This window comes from Nasonia vitripennis, chromosome 1 (genome assembly GCF_009193385.2).
Source record: "Nasonia vitripennis strain AsymCx chromosome 1, Nvit_psr_1.1, whole genome shotgun sequence".
NCBI lineage: Eukaryota > Metazoa > Arthropoda > Insecta > Hymenoptera > Pteromalidae > Nasonia > Nasonia vitripennis.
Window position 1 is genome coordinate 23,226,400 of NC_045757.1, and position 13,830 is coordinate 23,240,229.

General features: G+C 40.6%; 2 protein-coding genes across 2 annotated transcripts; both read left to right on the forward strand.

Moving 5' to 3' along the window:
• Positions 1–1,988: 1,988 nt before the first annotated feature.
• On the forward strand, positions 1,989–4,109 carry LOC103317390. Its single transcript, XM_031920937.1, has 4 exons — positions 1,989–2,411; positions 2,474–2,974; positions 3,058–3,311; positions 3,389–4,109. The coding sequence occupies exons 1-2, from the start codon at positions 2,312–2,314 to the stop codon at positions 2,920–2,922; spliced, it is 549 nt and encodes a 182-aa protein (XP_031776797.1). The 5' UTR covers positions 1,989–2,311; the 3' UTR covers positions 2,923–2,974; positions 3,058–3,311; positions 3,389–4,109.
• A 2,922-nt stretch (positions 4,110–7,031) lies between these two features.
• Positions 7,032–8,116, forward strand: LOC116415796. Its single transcript, XM_031921033.1, has 2 exons — positions 7,032–7,383; positions 7,639–8,116. Exons 1-2 carry the CDS (start codon positions 7,280–7,282, stop codon positions 8,114–8,116), a joined length of 582 nt encoding a protein of 193 aa, XP_031776893.1. The 5' UTR covers positions 7,032–7,279.
• The last annotated feature ends 5,714 nt before the right edge of the window (positions 8,117–13,830 follow it).

A 13,830-nucleotide genomic window follows, 5' to 3' on the forward strand; every position in this document is an offset into this window, starting at 1 on the left:
AAGCAAAGCTTAGGCATGATAGAAATTTCTTTACAAATAACAGTAACAATACTAAACAACTTTGAAAACACATTAAGAATAAGTTAGGAACAAACTCGCAAAAGGATACAATAATTAATAAAATAGCGATAGATAAAAACTGTACAATTGAAGAGCCGATACAAATTACCAACTACATGAATTCCTTTTTTTGTAAAATAGGAAAAGACTTAAGCGACAAAATTATTATCCCACAGGGTAAAAAATTAGAATTACCTCCAATAAACAATAATACAATGTTCAGTTCGTTTTTTCGTTCAAGTAGTGTAGGTGTAAATTTAGGCTTTATGAATTTCGCGCCGCTGCTCGCTCTCCGTTGCGACGTTGAGAGCGCGCGCGCATGCGTCGAGTTGCGCGCCGCCGGCCCCGCTTGCGAGCGCGCGAAGGGCCCGCGCGCGCGGATTCCTGTTCGGACTGCCTAGTGCTTCGCACGTTTGGCTTCCTTACGCTTTTCGATTTTTTTGTCTTCTGACGGTGAGCCAGTGACTTGTTCTTCTCAGAGCTATCACTGTTCACCTCGTTCTGTGCCGTGTTGGTAGTGTTTAGCGGAAAATTTGCGATCGCGTCGTTCGCGTGTGTGTATTTGTGCGAGTGTGTGAGTGTGCCTCGAGGCGATAGTCTTAAGGTTTGTTGGCGAAGGTGTCCACGTGTTGTACGTGACTCCTTCGGGGCGAGCGAACAGCGGCAACACCCCTTGTTGCCCTCGTGCCAAGCGTCTGGCTCCCCGAGACGTCGGGGCGCGCTTGGTGCACGGTTGCGGACCATCCTTTCGCTCCCCCGGCCCGGCTTCCAGACCTCCAGGCCAGGACGGAAGCAGCGGCGGACTACGACGAGGCCTGCTCAACGCCCTCTTCAGCGGCGGTTTTTGCGTTCGTCTTTGCGGTAAGAGAGCTCTCTCTGCGTGCGGAAAAAGTACCTCGCGTCTTTGCGTTTGCGTGCGTTCTTTCACTTGAGTTTTTTCTCTTTTAGAGTCACTGTTCTCTTTCTTTTGTTTGTATAGTTTCCCTTTCCTTATTTTCAATAAAGCTTACACTTGCTGAGGCTTTTCCCTCTAAACCGTGAGGGTTTTTACGCCAAAGCAAGTGCCTTTTGTGTACCGCGAAATCGTGTGTGTTAATTAAAAAGAACCCTTCACTCACTCAACCCTTTCCTTTTGTTGGAACTCACTCTGAGTTCTTTCACTCGTTCCAAGATTAATATTCATACAATCTTTATCAAATCAACTAATAACTCAGAAATACTACAAATTATTCAGAATATGAAAATGAAAAATGGTGGAATTGATAATATTCCCTCCAAAGCTCTGAAAGTACTATCACCTTTAATTATCAATGCATTAACACACACATTTAATCTTTGTATAGATAAATCAATATGGCCGGATGCCTTGAAATCAGCGGAGGTAGTTCCCATTTTCAAATCTGGTAGCAAAATGGAGATAACTAACTATAAACCAATATCGTCAATATCTAATTTAGCAAAAATATTAGAAAATATAATATATAACAGATTCCAATCCTTCTTTGACAAATTTAATCTACTAGCCAAAAATCAATATGGTTTTAGAAAAAATATAGGGACCAAAGATGCTTTAAGTTATATCACGAACATAATTTACAGTAAACTAGACAAAAGCAAACAAATAGCAATTACCTTTCTAGATCTGGCTAAAGCTTTTGATACGGTCAATCATGCTATTTTACTAGACAAATTGTATAACTACGGTATAAGGGGTAAAGCGCACAAAATAATAACTAGTTACTTATGTAATTACGGGAGTGCCTCAAGAGACAATTCTTGGTCCACTTTTATTTATAATGGGTGTATTCCGTTTTGTCTCGAGATTCTCGAGACATAACGGAACGTTCCGATATGTAGTTCTGAAATGCGAAACGGAACGTTCCAATATAATCCGCTGTTGGCGCTGCTGGCAGTACTGCGAATCGTGATACTGCGTGAGCGCGCGAGGTCAACTAGCTATGTAACCTCGTGTTCATACCGGCAAGCCTCTCCGGGGTTTTGGCTGCTGTTTTCGTTGATCGTTTTGAGTCTCGTCTCGTTATCGCCTCGTCGTGTTTTAGGAAGTGGTGAAGACCTGGTTCTGAACATTTTAGCTGCAAAGCGATAATTCGACTATTGTTTCATGCAAATTTTTAAAGGGATCTCGGCCCGTTGCATGGACATGGTTGCTAGATGGACGTCTACATAACCTATAATTTGACGTTTTCGTATACTTACAAAAAAGTACATCCATCAGATTTTGTTTGGAAGAATGAATCCCGATAAAGTAGAGATAGATATAGTAGACCCTGATACGGGTATACAATACTTTCTAAAAGTCAGCCCAAATGTTGCCAATCAAGTAAAAAATGGTAAGTCAAAAACGTTCAACTTGTATTCTTCAGTATCGACAACAAAAGCGTATTATTTACAGATGATAACATGCGACACCAACTATTGCAGCATATGAAAAAGATGAGTGATGGTGAGATAGTAAAAATGTCAACAGCAATGAAATCACCTTCTAACTTGCTTGGTCCTAGCAACAAAGAGCATTTACAAGAAACGGGATTGCCTTTAAAAACTATGTCTGTGCCAAATAACTTCCAATCGAATGCTGATTCGCCCGATTCAGATACAGATAATGAGTTGGAACCATATATTGATAGTGCAAAAAAATTAAATGAACTCAGCAGCATGGCTCGTTCATCTTATTCCCCAATTCATAATGCTGAAAACTATAGTTTTGGACGTGAGGAGAACAATGATGAACAAGGAACAAAATGTGATGATTTACGTAAGAGGAAATACAATAAACAAACTAGTTCAACCAATAAAGTCAGGAAGAACAATTACAATGATGTTACTGAGTTTGATGTGTAGATTGTCGACAAATCCAAGAAAGCAACTAATAATGAAACTGGTAATGGCGGAGGTAAGCTCAGATCAAATAATAATATTTTTAAATTTAATGGCAAAATCAGATTGTATATTTTATTATATCAAATTAATTTTCAGTGGCACGATGGAATACACCTATGACACTGCTATTGCTTCATACGTATCAGGAGATAAAACAATTGTTTAATGATCCAAGCTATACGAAACAAAAAATTTGGAATAAAGTACATATTGTATTTGTTCAAAATAGATACAATGTAACTGAAAATCAGTGTCGTCTAAGAATGGAGTACTTGAAAAAGGTATACAAGGAAACTAAGGACCATAATAACAAAAGTGGGAACAACAGACAAGATTTTCAATACATGAATGTAATGCCATTTAAATATATCATTGTAAACTATTCAAAAAATCTATAAATATCAAAATATTGTGCATATAATTACAGGAAATGGACAATCTCTTCAAAGATGAAGTGTACATGTCTCCAGTATCAACAGCATCATCTATTTGAGGTTCTGATAGTGAGTCAGAAGATGAGTTTACTGGGTCAACAAGGTAGAAGAAGAAAGCTTTGAAACAAAGCGATATATTACAAGAACTTTTGGAAGAAAGGAAAAAAGCCGAAAGCAAAAAGAAGTTCAAATGGAATTAAAAGCTAAAGTCTCTAAAAAAATGTTATCTTTATTGGAAAAATCCGTTGAAAAGTAGTATGATATTTTTAATCTTCTTTCAAATTATTAACTTTAATAATTTATTTTATTATTTTATTTATTGTCTTAAATTTAAATGAAAAGGTTTGTTTAATGAAACTTAATTATTTCAATTTATTGAGGTGCAATTACGTATTGCGAAAAGTACAAAAAATTTATAAGAAAGTTATGTTTTATTTCAATGTGAATAACATTGAAAATTTCGAAAATATTGTTAAGAAATAACTTATGAAAAAATTATATTATAAGAACAATGTGATCAACTAATCAAAGATTAGTCGTAAACAAATATATTATCCAAGTAATTTAGTTTTAAGTAAATAATTATTATAAAAAAAAGAATTTTTACGTTGTCATTCAATTACTTGAAATATAAAAAAAGTTAGCTACATTGTAATTGTGAACTGTGATTCACGTGTAATATTTATTTAACAATAAAGGTATAGCATAATTGTTTCGCGGGGCAGCCGCCGCCGAGTTTTTCATTATCAGCCACCGACACCGGCGCCTTCACCGGGGGAATTGCATCACTCCTGCTTTGCGGGAAGCCACCGACACCGGCGCCTTCATCGATAAGTCCAGCATCCCCTCGACAACGCAGCGGGAAATTCTTTTCATCATTTTTGCGCGGCGATTCACGCGGGAATCGCCATTTTTTATTTTATAAGGTAAATAAGTGCGCGCGCGCGAGATTTCACACAAAGCCGCCATCTTGCTTCGGCAAGCAATCAATTCTAAGAAAGCCAGTGCGAACGGCTTTAGTTCACAGAATCGACACGCACGCGCGGCGTAGCCACTATACAAAGCGAATTCGATAAATCTAATTCGATTCAAGCGAGTAACAAAGTTTTCTTTTTTTATTTTTACACAGACAATAGCGCTATACGAATATACAAATACTTGCGCCTCTCGCAAGCGCTATTCAGTCAAAATTTATTTATTAATTCGGCATTCTCACATTTTATTTTATCAGGAGTTCCAGCAATTACCACTTCCGGACTGTGTTCCTCGCAAGCGGTACTACCTGGGCTTCATCAACGCGGCTGATCCGCAAATAAGCGGCAAGCAAGCGCTAACGCGTTAAGTTCGGCAACGGCTCCTTTCGTTGTTACTGCCTCTCGGACCGAGCTACACATGGGCAGTACAGCAAAGCAACCACGTCAGACTCTAGCGTATCCGCTGTGCTTGAACCAGCTGCAACAGCAGATAAGGTAAAGAAAGCTCTCAAAAGGTGACAATCTTAGATTAGGCGTGAGGCAGACAGAGATTGCTTTGTTCATGTATGTACCTGCGAGTACATTTTAGTCATTTTAATAATTTTGTACGTCTGATCTGCACTCGAGGTTAGATTAAACACTGCGCCTCACTGCACATGAGCGAACGTGACTTGCATTTACGTCTCAGATCGGGTAGGCAGGTTCCTAAATTATCCTTGCCCACAAGTCACGCCAACAAGAGGCTTACAAAATCAAGAAATATGACGTTTCCAAGAATACCAATCAAGTCACAAAATACAAATGAAGACAACGAGACCCTGGTCACCACATCGAGCGAAAGCCTGCGCATTCAGACTCCTCCAGACACAGCGATGGCAAACACAGATCAACCTGCAAACACATCAGGGTTAACAACCTTCGCTCCCATAGACTCTACCGACTCGTCAGCAGGGTCCAGCCAAGATTATAATGGACTTCTAAACGCCTTCGCTGTTGGCACAGTCCAGCAATGAGGTGCTTCAGGGCCCAACTTCAACTCATAGACATAATAAGTATAGACCGCGGATGAGATAGGAGGAAAGTGGCTCCCGGTGCGAGAGAGAGAGACTGCTCTAACGAGAGCAGTCCGTCTCTTTCTAATGGGCGGAGCAACGCTTGCACATGCGCAGCAAACTGAGCGGATCGAGACAGCGAGTCGCGAAACCGACAACGCGAATATTTTTTTATTTAATTAAACAAAGTTGTTTTTTTATCATCGGAGTATGACAAATTCACTCCATACTATACAATAAACAAGTAGATGGACTTGCGAATAAATAAAAACGTAAATATTAACGCACCGAACCGTAGATAAGTTTACTAACTTTTTTTTAATAATTGCATGTTGATATTAATAACAAAAAAGTTAAATTATATACACCCCTTATGACGAAAAATACTATTTAAATTTGTGATAAATCTATTGATATACAATATAAATATGCGACTCTTCTACCGAACGCTTATACGCTTAGACCCTTAGAAATAGAAGTAGAATCACTATTAAGCTAATTTAAAACCTAGTTTATTATACATAAACAAACTTAAACACAACAAACATTCAAACATAAGCCTAAACTACTGCGATTAAGCCCTTCTGGTCCCGATGATCATATGCGACTTTCGCGTTCTCTCTCCCAAGAGCTTCGGTGGCTGTGAGCGTTAAGGCGCGTGTCTACTCGTTTTGCCGCGCCGAGATTTTTCATTTTATAACTATATAAATTAATAAACTATGACAGTAAAAATGTAATATTCTATTCATAATATAGTATATATAGTCGTAGTCTGATAATCTTCAAAATTTAGCATTAGTTTTTGGCGTGTTTCAATAAATAAAATTGAAGATTAATATTTAAGGTGAAAACGTGCCATTTTTTATTTATATAACTATAATATTAGTTTGTAACTGTTCAATGAATGTATTTCGGGAAATTTAGCATGCTAGTGATGTGATTGCCACGAAGAATGTAGGACATGTGAAAACTAGAATTATTATTTAAAAAGTTCCATACGAGTGGTGGTAGTGGGGGTGTGCAGGTAAGTGCAAGTTTTTTCTCTTAGACAGGCAATAACAAAAGACAAATCATTTCGCTAGGATAACGTGCTCGATATCAGTTCAGTGTTTTGTGAAATTACAATCGCCTTCGTGTTTTTTGTTAGTTTGCGTAATTGATCATTATTATGGTGCGTATTTGTTGTGTTTGTGGTGTTCAGCAGATGAAGCTAGATGAAAATAGATCGTTTCATGCGTAAGTGAATATTTTGTGTGCGCTACTTAAATTAGCTGAGACAGAAATAAATGAAAGTGTATGTCCTTACAACGGGTAAAAAGGTACATTAAACGTTTCTCTAATTATATAGGTTTCCAACATCGGAAGAAAGAAAGGGATTGTGGTTGCAAGCTATTGGCAAAGATTCAGTAGCAAAGTCAGCGGCAGTATGCAGCGATCATTTTACTGCCCAAGATTTTTTTGATATCCAGACTGAGTTAATATCTCGACGAAAGATAAAAAGGACTGCAGTACCTTCTTGCAATTTGAGCAATACTTGTCCGTGAGTACTTATATCGAAATAATTTCATTGTCATAACGCACACGTATATCTGTTATATTTAATCAGAATGTAACAAGAATAAAACATAAATGAAATCGGTATATTTCTATACTATACGCTAAATTTTATTGCATATATTGCAGAGCAGTATCGATAACAAACAACGGCGAAAATCATAAAGTGAAAAACGTATTGGACAAACCTACTTTGAATACTTCTGACTACGCACTTGATGATTGCGATGATTGTACGATTCGAAGCGACGCGGATCAAGCAGCTTGCACCGAAGATTCGAGGGTTTGTAATAACGAAGACTTGATGACTAGTTCAGAAAGTAGTACTAGCACAAAAAAGGCTGATGAAAACTGCATTAATGTTAAAATTGGAGGAGAAAATCATAATGATCCGAAAAACAGAAAACGGTACGAAAATCAGACGCGTACATGTAATAAATATATATATATATATATATATATATATATATATATATATATATATATATATATATATATATATATATATATATATATATATATATATATATATATATATATATATATATATATATATATATATATATATAATATACAGACGTGCATGCACATTTATATTGCACGTTACAGTATATCAATATTGATTGTAACTTCATTGTACTTATCATCCTTAAATAATTACAGAAAAGCTGAGTGTGAACCAGAAACCAGTAGCCAAAGAAAAAGATATGGCTTAATTATTAATAAGAGGTTGTATTTAAGCGAATACGTTTCAGAAATAATCGCTTACATTAGTGGCGCCGTTGTTGAAGTGGTGAAAAAGAAAATACAATGCGAACTATGCTTGAAAAGTTTAGAGACAGAAGAAACCGAAGAAGTTTTATCGACACTTCAAAGGCGAAAAACCTTTGGCAAATTAATATCCGCATCAAAAGATGTTATAACTATCTGTGAAATAGCTGAAAAAGTTTTTCGTGTTCAAAGCTCCTTTTATGTTAAAAATGTGCTTGAAAAGCTCATTATTTACACAGTGAGTTCGTTACCGATTAATTCGCTATTTGTAAAATATGAACATGCCTATGATCAAGCGCCTCTATCTGATCATAGAAATCAAATGATAAAATTGATATTGAATCAATTTTTTCAAATACGGCTGCATTAAAAAGCTTCTACAATGCAACAATTCAAAGAGAGAGTGCGAACCAGAAACAATAAATTGACGCTGTTTTACAATCAGTAAATATTTGTTTTGTATATGCTAATATTATAGTTATATAAATAAAAAATGGCACGTTTTCACCTTAAATATTAATCTTCAATTTTATTTATTAAAACACGCCAAAAACTAATGCTAAATTTTGAAGATTATCAGACTACGACTATATATATTATATTATGAATAGAATATTACATTTTTACTGTCATAGTTTATTAATTTATATAGTTATAAAATGAAAAAAAAATTCGATGTCAGTCGGGCTTGAACTCAAAATCTCGGCGCGGCAAAACGAGTAGACACGCGCCTTCACGCTCACAGCCACCGAAGCTCTTGGGAGAGAGAACGCGAAAGTCGCATATGATCATCGGGACCAGAAGGGCTTAATCGCAGTAGTTTAGGCTTATGTTTGAATGTTTGTTGTGTTTAAGTTTGTTTATGTATAATAAACTAGGTTTTAAATTAGCTTAATAGTGATTCTACTTCTATTTCTAAGGGTCTAAGCGTATAAGCGTTCAGTAGAAGAGTCGCATATTTATATTGTATATCAATAGATTTATCACAAATTTAAATAGTATTTTTCGTCATAAGGGGGTGTATATAATTTAACTTTTTTGTTATTAATATTAACATGCAATTATTAAAAAAAAGTTATTAAACTTATCTACGGTTCGGTGCGTTAATATTTACGTTTTTATTTATTCGCAAGTCCATCTACTTGTTTATTGTATAGTATGGAGTGAATTTGTCATACTCCGATGATAAAAAAACAACTTTGTTTAATTAAATAAAAAAATATTCGCGTTGTCGGTTTCGCGACTCGCTGTCTCGATCCGCTCAGTTTGCTGCGCATGTGCAAGCGTTGCTCCGCCCATTAGAAAGAGACGGACTGCTCTCGTTAGAGCAGTCTCTCTCTCTCGCACCGGGAGCCACTTTCCTCCTATCTCATCCGCGGTCTATACTTATACGCAAACTTGCTTCGGAGCGAAACAATGGTCACAAACGATAGACCACTCACTGTCGCAAAACACGCATATGTCTAGCTCAGAGCTAGGTGCCTACAAAAAGCCAAGTTGGCATAATCAAGACAAAACTGCTAATGAGCATCGACAGTTAGCAGAGAAGAAGTCCACAGAAATAAATTCCGAGCAGATCATGGAATCTGTCGAGCACAAAATAAAGAGTGGCATAGAAGAAATGAAGGATTACATGAATAAATGCTTCACCACCTTGTTCGCGCACCAACAAGCCTCATCCGGTGAAGACAAGAGTGTACCCACGACCTCGAGTTCACCTCAGGTCACGACGACAACGAATCTGTCAAACTTCACCACAGCAAACACTACTTGCAGGACACGAGGAGCATGCGGAAGCGCTCCATCGACCGTATTTCCTCCTCAGCAGCCTCACATACCGCCGTACGCACCAGTTCCAGTCCCAGGCACGCAGCCAAACATGGGAGTAGGTTTCCCAACACAGGGAAATACAGGATTTGGTCAACAGCACAACGCATCTGCGGCAGCAAGCACCAGGCACTTGCTATTTTGGTCGTTCTATAAACACGATCCACAAGGCTGGTTTAGGCAACTAGAGGATCTATTCGCAACAAATAACGTTACGGAAGACGAAGTAAGATTCAACTTTGTTGGCAGGTACCTCAGCCCGGACATTCACCACGAGATCCAGTAGTAAATGAATACTCTCATCGGAGGACAAAAGTACCTGCAACTGAAGAAAATTCTCACCGACAAATACGCTGAGACTCCAGAGCAACAGCTGGACAGGCTTTTCAAAGGCCTTGAAATCGGTGGGAAACGACCATCAGATTTTCTCGCAGAGATGATTAGCTTGGCACAAAGCCGAGTACCAAGAGACACAGTCATCCAGCTCTGGAAAAATAGATTGCCACCTCAGATTCGCCTGATGGTATGGAACTATAAGGAAGAATCAGAGCTCATCATGAGCGCAGATATGGCTTATGAGGTGCTTCAACAATCTCACAACATCAGTACCATGAAATTCGGCAACCAGCCGGATTCGTCAATCAGAGACACCATGGAAAGGCTGGACCAGCGCATTGCGGCAATCGAGAAAACGCCGAACACACAACCAGATGATCACTCAAGACCCAAGGGGCGAAACAACTCTCGCAACAACGCGAACAACAAGCGCGGCTCTACACCGAATAGATCTAAGTCCAGGTCACGTACCAACGGCTTATGCTTTTTCCACAATAAGCATGGCAAAGAAGCTCGCAACTGCCAGCCTCCCTGTACCTGGAAACGTGGCCCTGGGCAAGACTACAGGGCGAGAGAACCGGCAGACTCTAAGAAGCCGGAAAACTAAAGCATCCTGCTGTTAAGGAGACTGACAGCCGGTTACCTACCGCACGTCTCCACACAAGAGACATTCTCTCAACCGACCTGTTCTTAATAGACACAGGTGCGGATATCTCGGTGATACCCAAGCCAACCAACTGGCAAGGTAAGCCAATTGACCTCAAGCTCTACGCAGTCAATGGCTCCACCATCAACGTCTACGGCACCGTACTTCGTGAACTTGATGTCGGATTGCCCTACAGACTTACATGGAACTTCACTATCGCAGATGTTCCGTATTCAATCATCGGAGCTGATCTCCTCACACATTATCATTTGCTACCAGACCTCAAAAACAAAAGGCTGACTTTCATTTCTGGCACCAAGCCACAAATACGCCAATATAATCAACAATTTCCCAAAAGTTTTTGGTCCTGATCAATTTAGATCGACCAAGAAACGTGGCGTATTTCACCATATCTTAACGACGGGACCTCCCAGCGCACAACGAGCACGGCGTCTCAAGCCAAGAAAAGAAAAGAAAAAAAAGAAAGTCTCAAGAAAAGCTCAAGATAGCGAAAGCAGAATTTCGCAGGATGGTCGAGCAGGGCATCTGCCGCCCATCAAACAGCAACTGGGCAAGCTCATTGCAAATGGTACCGAAGAAAAACAACAAGGTACGGACGTGCGGCGACTACCGCAAACATAACATTGATACGGTACCCGATCGCTACCCAGTGCCACACATGCACGACTGCATGGCATTTTTACACGGCAAAAACATTTTTTCGGCTCTGGATCTGCGTCAGGTATATCATCATATACCCGTCGCACCAGAGGACATCCCAAAGACGGCAGTCATTACGCCCTTTGGACTCTACGAGTTCCCAGTCATGACGTTTTGCCTTCGCAACGCGTCACAGACGTTCCAGCGCTACATCAACTCAGCGCTTGGAGATCTCGATTTCGTCTTCGTCTACTTAGACGACATTTTAATCGCTTCAACATCGGAAGAAGAGCACAAGAAGCACCTGGAAACAGTGCTTAGTCGTCTCAACGAGCACGAGCTGCAGGTCAATTTAGAGAAATGCAGTCTCGGCGTCTCAGAGCTCATCTTCCTAGGCCATCTCATCACGCCAAATGGGTTCAAACCAAACCCAGAGAAGGTCAAAGCAATCAACAGCTTTCCTCTGCCGAAGACGATAGAAGAACTTCGCAGATTTTTAGTCAATAGTTACAGGCGACTTCTTGCACACTCAGCAGAAACTCAACGTCACTTGAACCACTATCTCAAAGGTGCCAAGAAAAAAGACAAACGTCCTGTCCCATGGACCAAAGAAGCCGAGGCAGCATTCCAAAAGTGCAAAGACGACCTAGTCAGCCTTTCGTTTACTGCGTTTCCCAGTGAAAATGCAGAGCTGCGTCTCATTTCCGACGCATCTGACACTGCCATGGGAGCAGCCCTCGAGCAGCGCTCGGGTAACTCCTGGCAGCCTGTAGCATTCTTCTCGCAGAAATTTTCACCTGCCCAGATGAAGTATGCCACATACGACAGAGAGCTCACGGTGATCTACGAAGTCATCAGGTACTTCTACCATTACCTTGAAGGTGTCGAGTTCAAGACTTATACAGATCACAAGCCATTGATCTATGGTCTACAACAAAATCACGACAAAATGCCTGCCATTCGCTCACGCAGGCTGTCGTACATCGCCCAGTACAATACGGAGATCTGCTACCTCCCACGAGAGGAGAATGACGTTGTGGACGCACTGTCCCGAATCAACGCTTTCACCTCCCCTACACTCTTCAACTGGAGCGATCCGGAACTTTTTACCGATCCACAGGTAAAAAAAGTTCTCGCGAACATCAGCGCATTCAAGCTACCAATGTTCGACGCAAAGCAACTCAGTCAAGAACAAGGGAATGACGACCAGCTCAAGGGCATTCTTAACGACGCGAGCCATCCGCTAAAGCTTCGCAAGCTCACATGGGGCTCAGATCACGCAGAATTCTACTGCGATATTCACGAAGACGTCATTCGTCCATACATTCCAAAAAAGTTGAGAAAGGAAGTTTTCAACAACTTCCACTCACCGTCGCATCCTGGAGCAAAAGTCACAGCTCGACTCATCCATCAGTAGTACGTGTGGCCTAATATGAGTCGCGACATAGCTGGCTGGTGCAAAACGTGCACAGCCTGTCAACAATCTAAAGTGACAAAACATAACAAGTTTTTGCCAAAACACTTTATTGCTCCAGAAGCTAGATTCGATCACGTCCACTTGGACCTCGTAGGACCTTTTGCCTGCAGTCACGGCTACATACATCTCCTCACCATCATCGATCGCTATACGAGGTGGCCTGAGGCGATCCCAATTGCAGATATAACTGCAGCAACCGTAGCTCGTACATTTTATGACAACTGGATTTATCGCTACGGCGCACCAACAACGATCACCACTGATCAAGGTGCACAGTTCGAATCCAGGCTCTTCAATGAGCTACTGTCAATTCTCGGGATAAACAGGATTCGCACCACTGCGTATCATCCCGCTTCCAACGGCATGGTGGAGCGCCTCCACCGGGACATCAAGACAGCCCTCATGTGCAACGGAGACAATCAAGAATGGGTTCGTCTACTGCCAACAGTCATGCTTGGACTTCGCTCACGCATTCGACTAGACACGGATGCCAGTCCAGCTGACCTGGTTTTTGGCAAGACAATGAGAATTTCCGGAGACTTCTCTCCGTTCACCAACGAAGAACCCAACGTCCGCACGTTCTACAATGAATTCTGCGACGTCATGCAGCAACTGAGACCAGTCTCAGTTAGCCACAAAACGGCAACCAAACCATTCATACATCAAGATATGAAAACTTGCACTCAAGCCTGGATGCAAGAAAAGCCGATCAGACCATTGACACGTCCACACACTGGCCCTCACAAGGTCATCTCTCGCAACATGGAGAATCAGACCTTCAACATAGACATAAATGGAACGCAGAAGACTGTATCTTTACAACGCCTAAAACCTGCGTTCATTCTTCAAGAGGATCCTGACGGCGCTAAGGAAAACACTAGACCTGAACCGATCAAAATTCCCAAATCCACAAAGGACAACAGTGCTCAACGAGCACCAAAGACATCCATACGCACGCAGCTTCCAGCAGACGATATTCAACCTGCACCCCCTTCTCCTCCTATCGTTGATCCTCCGGATCAACCGCTTCCGATTCCTCAACCACCTGCACCCAAACGCGTTAGATTTGTTCCGGATACCTCAAAATGTAGCAAGAATCAACCTAGTGAACCTGTTCCGTCTGCAGAACCAGGGCCAA

Coding starts and splice junctions, on each gene's coding strand:
- LOC103317390 (XM_031920937.1), top strand. CDS start 2,312: ATGAATCCCGATAAAGTAGAGATAGATATAGTAGACCCTGATACGGGT. Junction 2,412..2,473: donor TGCCAATCAAGTAAAAAATG/GTAAGTCAAAAA, acceptor TATTATTTACAG/ATGATAACATGCGACACCAA.
- LOC116415796 (XM_031921033.1), top strand. CDS start 7,280: ATGACTAGTTCAGAAAGTAGTACTAGCACAAAAAAGGCTGATGAAAAC. Junction 7,384..7,638: donor GATCCGAAAAACAGAAAACG/GTACGAAAATCA, acceptor AAATAATTACAG/AAAAGCTGAGTGTGAACCAG.